This window comes from Salvelinus fontinalis, chromosome 37, assembly GCF_029448725.1.
Source record: "Salvelinus fontinalis isolate EN_2023a chromosome 37, ASM2944872v1, whole genome shotgun sequence".
Taxonomy (NCBI): domain Eukaryota; kingdom Metazoa; phylum Chordata; class Actinopteri; order Salmoniformes; family Salmonidae; genus Salvelinus; species Salvelinus fontinalis.
The window spans coordinates 17,112,539-17,122,484 of record NC_074701.1 but is presented as its reverse complement, the minus strand read 5'-3'; the positions used below and the strand labels follow the sequence as shown (position 1 = coordinate 17,122,484).

General features: G+C 42.7%; 2 protein-coding genes across 3 annotated transcripts; one reads left to right on the top strand and one right to left on the bottom strand.

Moving 5' to 3' along the window:
- Window positions 1-1,843: 1,843 nt before the first annotated feature.
- On the bottom strand, window positions 1,844-4,472 carry borcs7 (BLOC-1 related complex subunit 7). The gene is made up of 5 exons (XM_055902200.1): window positions 4,105-4,472; window positions 3,524-3,586; window positions 3,358-3,401; window positions 3,163-3,183; window positions 1,844-3,048 (listed from the first exon to the last, which is right to left on the bottom strand). Exons 1-5 carry the CDS (start codon window positions 4,234-4,236, stop codon window positions 2,997-2,999), a joined length of 312 nt encoding a protein of 103 aa, XP_055758175.1. The 5' UTR covers window positions 4,237-4,472; the 3' UTR covers window positions 1,844-2,996.
- A 502-nt stretch (window positions 4,473-4,974) lies between these two features.
- On the top strand, window positions 4,975-8,180 carry LOC129836264 (steroid 17-alpha-hydroxylase/17,20 lyase). Of its 2 annotated transcripts, XM_055902194.1 has the most exons (8): window positions 4,975-5,367; window positions 5,619-5,757; window positions 5,885-6,114; window positions 6,218-6,304; window positions 6,475-6,576; window positions 6,694-6,863; window positions 6,956-7,059; window positions 7,174-8,180. In XM_055902194.1, exons 1-8 carry the CDS (start codon window positions 5,053-5,055, stop codon window positions 7,452-7,454), a joined length of 1,428 nt encoding a protein of 475 aa, XP_055758169.1. In that variant the 5' UTR covers window positions 4,975-5,052; the 3' UTR covers window positions 7,455-8,180. The 2 variants fall into 2 exon arrangements, with proteins under 2 accessions (XP_055758169.1, XP_055758168.1); XM_055902193.1 differs by having other exon boundaries at window positions 4,976-5,367; window positions 6,475-6,863.
- The last annotated feature ends 1,766 nt before the right edge of the window (window positions 8,181-9,946 follow it).

Below are 9,946 nucleotides of genomic sequence, written 5' to 3'. Positions count from 1 at the left end.
GATTGGAATTACTGTGTTATGTAAAACCTTTTACTCCATTGAGTAGTTTACAATATCGTACCAACAGGGGGAGACAAACATCTGAGAGAGCAGGGATAGTCTGTGGACTACTCGGGTGCTGAGGTGACAGCAATTTCTAGGGTTATTGATTGCAATTGAGGTATATGACATAGAAATAAGCAGGTCATTATACAATTATTTGTACTTTGCTTTACATTTCTCATGTCTAGTTTAATCAAAAATAGTGTCTGCACATTTGCTTCAGAAAACCTTTATATAATAGAGGTAGGTGACAGGAGGTCGCTGAGCATTTTAATCATTGCAGCCTGACAGGCCTTGGGGCTGATAAAGTGGCATTGTTCTTCCCTCAGCAAGAACATTCTCAAGGTTCCAGATCTTGGCTGGAGTAGTTGCATGGAGCTCAAATGGAGTGCTCGTCCCCAACACGCCAACCTCTCTAGAGCCCTCGAGTCGCACCACTTCTTTCCTAGTGTGCATGATATAGCACATGCACAATACACGAGACTTGCAACACTTTACTTGGCCCTTGTGAGAGTAGTTCATTGAGATGCAAACCTCCCCTTGACGACGCTCAGGGTCACGGTCTAGGACAGCCAGCTGCTTAGCCTTCGAAGGTTGCTGATACTGTCGCCATGGCAGCCTCTTTTATGCCAAGTTTGAGGAAGTTTAAGGACCACTCACATTTCAATGTACCTAATGTACCCTAACTGCTAGCTCTAATACCACTATTAGCAGGCTAATCAAGGTTAAATACAATATGCTTCCTTATTGAAATTGAATGACTTCTTATCCAAACTATCTACTACTCTGTGTACTCTCTAAAGCCCTATTTATATCTGGTTCTAACATGCATCCTTTGTCCTGATCTTGTCCACATTGTGATTGTACCAACATTTGTACAGGTGTAGATTAGGAGATGGAGCTTGTCTGGATATCGAAGAGGTCTGAACAGTAAAAGCATTTAAATCATTATCCAGCTCCTTAAATCAATTGCATCACCTGTTGATGATTTTATGGCCTCAATGTGTCTTAAAATATATATTATTTTGAAAGAATGAAATCATTTGCATATAAGGAGGGACCAGGATATCTGGTCACAATGCAGACACAGTGGACAGGTAAGACACATTTTACTACCAAGTGTCGATGCAATGGCTAAAATGTGGACATATGGATTTCAAAATGTATAGGTAAAATATCTACTTCAATATTTTCACAATAAGTAGGCTAACGTCAATCAATATTAAGTATGTTATAGATCCAGTGTGAAAAAACAATTCATATTGAAATGACATTATTCCAACCCTTAGGTACTGTGAAGGTAAATATTCTGATGTATACAATTTTTGAACTTTTTCTGTTGAAAAACAATATCCCACATATAAATATAATGTAAACACACAAGGGTAAAAAATGTGCAAACTTCATGGGCCTTTTCTCAATTAGATGTCCTCACCTTTTGAAAAAGGTCAAAGGAAATCGAGGAGAGTTGGCGTGGAAAATAAATGTGGATGGAAAACCACTTGCTTGAAATGTTATTTAACTAGGCAAGTCAGTTAAGAACAAATTCTTATTTACAATGACAGCCAAACCTGGATGACGCTGGGCCAATTGTGCGCCACCCTATGGGACTCCCAATCACGGGCGGATGTGATTCAGCCTGGATTCGAACCAGGGACTGTAGTGTTGCCTCTTGCACTGAGATTCAGTGCTTTAGACTGCTGTGCCACTCCGGAGATGAACCTTCTCCCCTCGCGCATCCTTAGGCAATGATGTTTACGGGGTTGATCCCAAAATAAGTATGTTAAGTGATTAAAACAAATTCAGTTGTGCAAGACATTTTATACATAAAACAATGAGTAGCATATAGATATACTTTTGCATGTGCATCTTTCTCCTCTGCCAAATCAAAAGCTGATTCAAAGGTGTGGCAGATTTTCGAAACTCTTCTGTTGTAGGAGACACGTATCCTCAATGAAAGGTAGGCGGGGGAGAACACTATTCTGTTTGCCTACTAATGAAATGACACACTCCTCAACCACTTATTGGTTTCCGGGTCACAGAGGGGAGGACGGTATTTTGCCCAAACAAGAATCTCCAATGGAGTAGGTCATTGGTCTGATGGTGCCTTCTGATGTCATTGGCCTCCCCCTTGGTTGCAAGAATAAAGACCAAAAGAGGAAAGGCCACCAATTGAGATGTGCCTTTTGTTAAGTAAATCAGGTGATAAATGAGCTAAAATGGAGACTGGAGTAGGACTTTAATAAATAATAGTCACTAATATGCAGGATAAGAGCACCATATGCATATTTTTAAGAACAGCATGTACCTGGGGAGACTTCCAGGCAGCATCCAGTCCAAAAGGCCAGGGGCTACATCAGGAAGGTGCAACGTTAGAGGACATTCTGATAGAATTTACCCTTCGCCAAGCACCGCCCCAGAGTTTTGGACAACCAATCTCAGTGCTCCAATGGAAAGCAACTGCTGTGGAGTAGGACACCTCATTCAAGCTCTCGTTTCAAACACATGAAAGCAGTGGGAGAATTAGATTTTTCTTAAAAAAACAGATTAAATGGCTAAATAAATGAACAGTGCCCCAGGGGGTACTGTGATTCTTGTAATGTGGAGCCTGTTGGATTATTTTATACATTTGTTACATTGTTAGCTCAGCTGGTTTGCTAGCTCAGCTGGTTAGGTTCCTGTGAAACAATTGTAATGACAGTCCACCACAACATACCTGAGAGTTTTCTGATTAGCAAGTAGTCTGTATTTAATTTCATTGTGTATTAAAAACACAGTTTGAGATCATAGTGGGGGGGGGGGGGGTTCTCCACTAGTTTCAATGAGGAATTGGGATTTCACCAAGGTTGCAACAGGGGGGGGGGGTCTGCACATATTTTCTCCCAAGAAGCAACATGGTAACACAGACAGGAACAGCTCATAGTCTTTCATTTAAGTGTCTCAGTGCAGACACTTCACTTCAGTAAATGCCTCAGTTGATCCTGGAGGTTTTTGGAGTGTTCCACACTGTGGAGAAAGCAAGGGGAGATATGGTTGATTGCGTCATCAAGTAGTGTTATGACTTCGCATTTGGACAGTGATGCAGATCGACTAACAAACAAAGTTCATATTTTGACTTACTTCTTCTGGATGGCCTCTTGTCTGGAAGATAAAACAAAGAGTCATTTAAAATATGATATTGTCATCTCCCTAGTCAATGTTTATTATCCAAGCATAGCAATCCCCACAAATGGCACATGAGAATCAATTCTGAACTATCATGTTTACCGGATGCACATTGGTCTATATTGTCCAAAATAAACTGGGGATACTTACTGATATTGCAAATGGGTGGTGATGATGGACATTTTTCTCAAACTCTGTAAAACAAACAAATTGTGTTTTTGTAGTCCGACAATATCAGTGCTAGATCAGGGTGAACACGGTTAGTTTCTGTTAGTTGAGCTACTATAGTGTGGACCTGGATCCCAGTACTACTTACATCCTCTGAGTGCAGAATGGCGTCCTCCTGAATGACCATGTTTCTGGCAGCCTGTCCCAGGAGCTGAAAGAGACATTGAGTAAATAGTTTAAAGTGGCTTCCTTTCCTCACCTCCCTTCCCTTCATAAAGATATAGTAAGAAACTGGACCAGTGAGAATGGTAGCCATTGTTCCAGACATAAATGAAAGAGGGAAGTGAAGGAGTTAAGAAAATGACATAAGGAATTTAGATAGTGGGTCGAGCATATTGAGATGCACCCATCAAGTGATGTAGCTGCTATGCAAATGAGCTCGCTAGCTTTGTCCAGCCTAACTTTAGCTAGATACCCCTGACGCTTCATTAAAAACTGACAACCAGACAATGTTCATTTGATACGCCATTTGCAACTTCAAACAGATGTAAAAATGTTAATCTCGCAAACCCAAGAACCTTAGCTAGTTAACATCAGTTGGTCAGAGATTCTATGGCTTTTCTTGCTAGCTAACATTAGTTCACGTTAGCTGTCGTTGTGGGGCAACCAGCTAGCTAACAAAATGCAACAAGGTCTCACAATAAGGTGCAAATCGATTTCCAGCTTTACCTCTTGACTCCGTGATCCCTTTAGCACCTGGCGAGTCAGGGCGATCACATCCCCGCTGCAGGAGCCCACTTTATCGGACAATAATCCTTTGACAGATTGACCAAACCGTGGTTGCGACTCCGCGGCAGCCATTGCAGCAAAGATTTTTTATAAACAAACAAGATAGACCACACAGTGTCGTTTCCAATCGCAGCAAATTAATCATAGTGGGCAGGACAACCTTGGGGTTGGGCAGAGCCAAGCACTAGCTAGCAAGATCCTATTGGCGCATTCTATGGATGTATTTGCATTTTCCAATAGGAAACGCCTACTTTGAATTTTGGTAAAGTCTACAAAACTTAGTCCACTCTGTTCGTAACAAATTCTAGTTTTGAGAACGCCATCTTCTCCCACTGCCCACCACTGGGCTTCCTCTTGGAAACGCCAACCGGATGCTTCAGATTTATACATCCGGTGAACATCTGACTCATTGTTCTATCGGTGATTGCAGTGTTATGAGTACGGAATTGCAGCTTGTCATGAAAACGCCTACTCTTAAACAGGCAAAACATCTTTGAAACCCCAGAAAATAATTGTTAAAAGTCCATTGCCATTATAAGGTTAGGCTGTTGGCGTCTCTTGCCTAAAATAGCGATTCCTTATGCATAAAACATTAGTTAAATCAATCATTAATTGTTGTATTTCGTTAGCCTATTATAGTCTATTTGCAACAAAATATATTATTTTATCAAACATCTTTAGTGGGATTAATCAAAGTTAAACAAGCTTATCTTGTTTAAATTGGCATGAGCTGTTAAAGATATCTAAGCTTAAAATATGCAGGGTCAAGGTATGGCATTGAAGGAGCCGTATAAAACCCCTCTGCTCCTCAGTGCTGTTGCTATCGAAGTTCAGTGACGCTCTGAGTCTCGGATAACGACGCCAGCCCCTCTCGGCCCAACATACAGCATGGCGTGGTTTTTGTGCATGTGTGTATTCTCTGTGGTCGGGCTGGGTCTACTGCTCTTGCAGGCGAAACTTCGAAGGTCCCTGGAGACCAGAGGGGCCCCCCCGAGCCTGCCCGCGTTCCCACTCATCGGGAGCCTGTTGAGCCTGCGAAGCAATCAGGCACCGCATGTCCTCTTCCAGAAGCTGCAGCAGAAGTATGGACAGACCTATTCTCTCATGATGGGCGCACACACAGTCATCCTTGTCAACCACCACCAGCACGCCAAAGAGGTCCTCCTTAAAAAGGGGAAAATCTTTGCAGGGAGACCCAGAACAGTGAGTGGTTATATTTGCTTGAACTTGTTTTATTCTATTTTATATGACAGAGACAATTTAAAGTCAGCCTGATCATTTATTTGCAGATTATTTGCTTGTCTTTGATGCATTATAACATTGATATAATTGTGTCTGAAATGTACATTAAAATAAATGTAATGTGTAATGCAGTGAATTTTTACAGTTAACGTTACATTACTCACTCCTTATGCTCTACTAGCCTTCAAAATACAATCTTTGTTCTTAACAAGGTAACCACAGACATGTTGACGAGGGACGGTAAAGATATTGCCTTTGCAGACTACGGTGCCACTTGGAGATTTCATCGTAAAACAGTGCATGGAGCCTTGTGTATGTTTGGTGAGGGCTCTGCCTCCATCGAGAAGATTAGTGAGTACCAAACAATGTTTATATCCTTTATAACAATTTGTTGTTGAAAATGAATCAATCTGAACACTCTGATTCAGGTGTACTGAAAACTCTCTCTCTCTCTCTCTCTCTCTCTCTCTCTCTGCAGTCTGTAGGGAAGCCCTCTCCCTGTGTGACACTCTGCGAGAGTCAGGGAGTGCATCGTTGGATTTGTCCCCAGAGCTGACAAGAGCTGTCACCAACGTGGTCTGCTCTCTCTGCTTCAGCTCCTCCTATTGCCGCGGCGACCCCGAGTTTGAGGCCATGCTGCAGTTCAACCAGGGCATTGTGGATACGGTCGCTAAGGACAGTCTGGTGGACATCTTCCCATGGCTACAGGTACAGTGCAACTTGTTGTTTATAGCCCCCTGGATGGAATGCACCAGCACATCTCTCAGGTTTCCTCAGTGCCTCTATACATGTCTTCTTTTCTCCCTCCTAGGTCTTCCCCAACGCAGACCTGCGTATCCTAAAGCAGTGTGTGTCAATCAGAGACAAGCTGCTTCAGAAGAAATACGAGGAACACAAGGTAGGCTACAGCAGGTAGGTACAGTAGGTACTTTCCTCTATATAAATAGAATATAGATGAAGTATCTATTGTACCTCATAATTTTTTATGAATATCAGGGAAATACCAGTTGCAGCAGGCTACAGTAGGCCATGGTGTATGGCCGTGCTTTACGTTATCTTTCTCCACAGTCGGACTACAGCGATCATGAACAGAGAGACCTGCTGGACGCCCTGCTAAGGGCCAAACGCAGTGCTGAGAACAACAACACCGCCGAGATCACCACGGAGACTGTGAGCCTTAGTGAAGACCACCTGCTCATGACCGTGGGTGACATATTTGGAGCCGGAGTGGAAACCACGTCAACGGTCCTAAAATGGGCAATTGCCTACCTCATCCACCATCCACAGGTACAAAAGCGAATTCAGGAGGAGCTGGACAGTGTGGTGGGGGTAGACAGAACCCCCCAGCTCAGTGACAGGGGGAGCCTGCCCTACCTGGAGGCCACCATTAGAGAGGTGCTACGCATCCGGCCTGTTGCCCCTCTACTCATCCCCCATGTAGCCCAAACAGACACCAGGTACACACACATTACTGTTTTGATCTAAAGTCGTTTCTTTGTACTGATAGCAAGTTCACTCTGTTCTGTTTCTGTATGTATTTAATTTGCAGTATTGGCAAGTTCACCGTTAGGAAAGGTGCTCGCATCATCATCAACTTGTGGTCCCTGCATCACGATGAGAAAGAGTGGAAGAACCCAGAGATGTTTGATCCTGGTGAGAATGTCTCAAGTTATATACTATTTATACCTCATTCTCTGTGTATTAGTGTCCTCAGTCCTCCCTGTGTCCTCAGTTTTCTGTGTCTCTCTTTCTCTCGTGTCTCCACAGGTCGCTTCCTGAACGAGGAGGGGACAGGTCTGTGCATCCCCTCACCCAGCTACTTGCCGTTTGGGGCAGGGGTGAGAGTGTGTCTGGGGGAGGCGCTGGCTAAGATGGAGATCTTCCTATTCCTCTCCTGGATCCTTCAGCGTTTAACTATGTCCGTGTCCCCGGGCCAGCCACTACCCAGCCTGGAAGGAAAGTTTGGGGTAGTCCTCCAGCCGGTCAAATACAAGGTCAATGCCACACCAAGAGCAGGCTGGGAGAAGAGCCTTCTCCAGACATCTTAGACCTCCCCCTCCACCCCCACCCTTACCGAATGACATGCATGGGTGTTAATGTTTAAATACTAATAGTGGTGCATTCGAATTGACCTTGGTATCTCATAGCTCCAGTTGGTGAAATTGTGAAGACGATATAAATGCGTTCTAGTGCTTTTGAGGTTGGTACAACTCTACAATGAATTAGATTTTTAGCTAGAGGGCTAAGCAAGATAACGTTGCTAATAATAAGTTAGTTAACTAGTTGACGTTGACAATGTGTCAAACCATAGACTATATTGGTCAAAGTAGCTTCTTTATCCACATAGCTAAAGGCTTTGTAAAGGCTTTGTTTTACCATCTTTTGGTTGCAAAGGTGACGGGTCATTGATGAAACGTCAGAACTCGATGATACTCAGGTGTCATCATTCTGGCATGAGTTTCTCACTTTGAACTTGGAGGGCATTGACTTGGGGGGCATTGTACTGGCTATTTTGGAGTCGGGAACTCGTATTTCCACATTTCAGAGAGCACTCGAATGCACCATAGAACATGGAAACAGGTGTGAACTAAGGTTGTGATATATTACGCCGAGACAGCCCTTGTAATGACTGCTATTTTTCACTGATGCATGTGTATCGATGTTGAACAATGCTGTATATTTTTGTGCCTTAATGAGCTGTACTAATGTATTCCCTGCTACTACTGTTTTACATAATACTGTCTTTTAGTGATGAATAAAAAAATCATATAGCACTCTGTTCTTGATGTTTGGTCAATAAAACTAACCACAGTATTTCCAGCTACAGAGAAGATCCAAGTGAGAGCGTATTCTTGCAGAGAAGTCCCCTTAGTTGTGCTGGCATCCTAACAATATACTGTCATTCCAAGTAAGACACACTCACAAAATGGCCTCACTGACAAATAAATGTTAACAGCATAAAGCACATGTCATATTCAGCAATCTTTAATATCCATTCATTTGGCTGAAGTTTTGTACAAAAGATTATCAATGAAACATAAATAGCAATTTCCTTCAGACAAAGAGGAAAATAGCAATTTAGCACCAAGGGCTTCTTCAATTGGCAGAAATCACTGATCTTTAAAAATACTTGGTATTTTTCTTAAATAATTCCGTATTTCTTCTAAAATGCATTGAAATTGAAAAAAAAATAACTGTCTCCACACCTTGTAATTGGATTTTTCAACATTGCAGAACCCACTTTTTTTAAGGGAACCTTAAGTTTACCATTTTTATTTTGGAAATATAAACAAATTTCATTAACATAATTATTGGCACCCTGGAGCAAGTACTTGGTTGTCCACAGCGTTTGGCCAAGATAACTACCGAAAAATGCTTCTTGTAGCTGCAACTTTCTACTGCCAATTCAAATCAAATCAAATCAAATCAAATTTATTAGTCACATACACATGGTTAGCAGATGTTAATGCGAGTGTAGCGAAATGCTTGTGCTTCTAGTTCCGACAATGCAGTAATAACAACAAGTAATCTAACCTAACAATTCCGCAACTACTACCTTATACACGCAAGTGTAAAGGGATAAAGAATATGTACATAAAGATATATGAATGAGTGATGGTACAGACGGCATAGGCAAGGTGCAGTAGATGGTATAGAGTACGGTATATACATATACATAAGAGATGTGTAATGTAGGGTATGTAAACATTATATTAGGTGGCATTGTTTAAAGTGGCTGGTGGTACATGTATTACATAAAGATGGCAAGATGCAGTAGATGATATAGAGTACAGTATATACATATACATAAGAGATGTGTAATGTAGGGTATGTAAACATTATATTAGGTGGCATTGTTTAAAGTGGCTGGTGGTACATTTTTACATAATTTCCATCAATTCCCATTTTTAAGGTGGCTGGAGCTGAGTCAGTTTGTTGGCAGCGGCCGCTAAATGTTAGTGGTGGCTGTTTAACAGTCTGATGGCCTTGAGATAGAAGCTGTTTTTCAGTCTCTCGGTCCCTGCTTGGATGCACCTGTACTGACCTCGCCTTCTGGATGATAGCGGGGTGAACAGGTAGTGGCTTGGGTGGTTGTTGTCCTTGATGATCTTTATGGCCTTCCTGTGACATCGGGTGGTGTAGGTGTCCTGGAGGGCAGGTAGTTTGCCACGGGTGATGCGTTCTGCCGACCTCACTACCCTCTGGAGAGCCTTACGGTTGTGTGCGGAGCAGTTGCCGTACCAGGCGGTGATACAGCCCGACAGGATGCTCTCGATTGTGCATCTGTAGAAGTTTGTGAGTGCTTTTGGTGACAAGCCGAATTTCTTCAGCCTCCTGAGGTTGAAGAGGCGCTGCTGCGCCTTCTTCACAACGCTGTCTGTGTGGGTGGACCAATTCAGTTTGTCCGTGATGTGTACACCGAGGAACTTAAAACTTTCCACCTTCTCCACTACTGACCCGTCGATGTGGATAGGGGGGAGCTCCCTCTGCTGTTTCCTGAAGTCCACAATCATCTCCTTTGTTTTGTTGACGTTGAGTG

Excerpts from the sequence above, each read along its gene's own strand:
- LOC129836264 (XM_055902193.1), top strand. The coding sequence starts at position 5,053 with ATGGCGTGGTTTTTGTGCATGTGTGTATTCTCTGTGGTCGGGCTGGGT. Across the intron at positions 5,368-5,618 it reads TTGCAGGGAGACCCAGAACA|GTAACCACAGACATGTTGAC; the intron begins GTGAGTGGTTAT and ends GTTCTTAACAAG. Across the intron at positions 6,115-6,217 it reads ACATCTTCCCATGGCTACAG|GTCTTCCCCAACGCAGACCT; the intron begins GTACAGTGCAAC and ends TCTCCCTCCTAG.
- borcs7 (XM_055902200.1), bottom strand. The coding sequence starts at position 4,236 with ATGGCTGCCGCGGAGTCGCAACCACGGTTTGGTCAATCTGTCAAAGGA. Across the intron at positions 3,587-4,104 it reads AGGGATCACGGAGTCAAGAG|CTCCTGGGACAGGCTGCCAG; the intron begins GTAAAGCTGGAA and ends TGTCTCTTTCAG. Across the intron at positions 3,184-3,357 it reads ACCACCCATTTGCAATATCA|ACAAGAGGCCATCCAGAAGA; the intron begins GTAAGTATCCCC and ends TTTATCTTCCAG.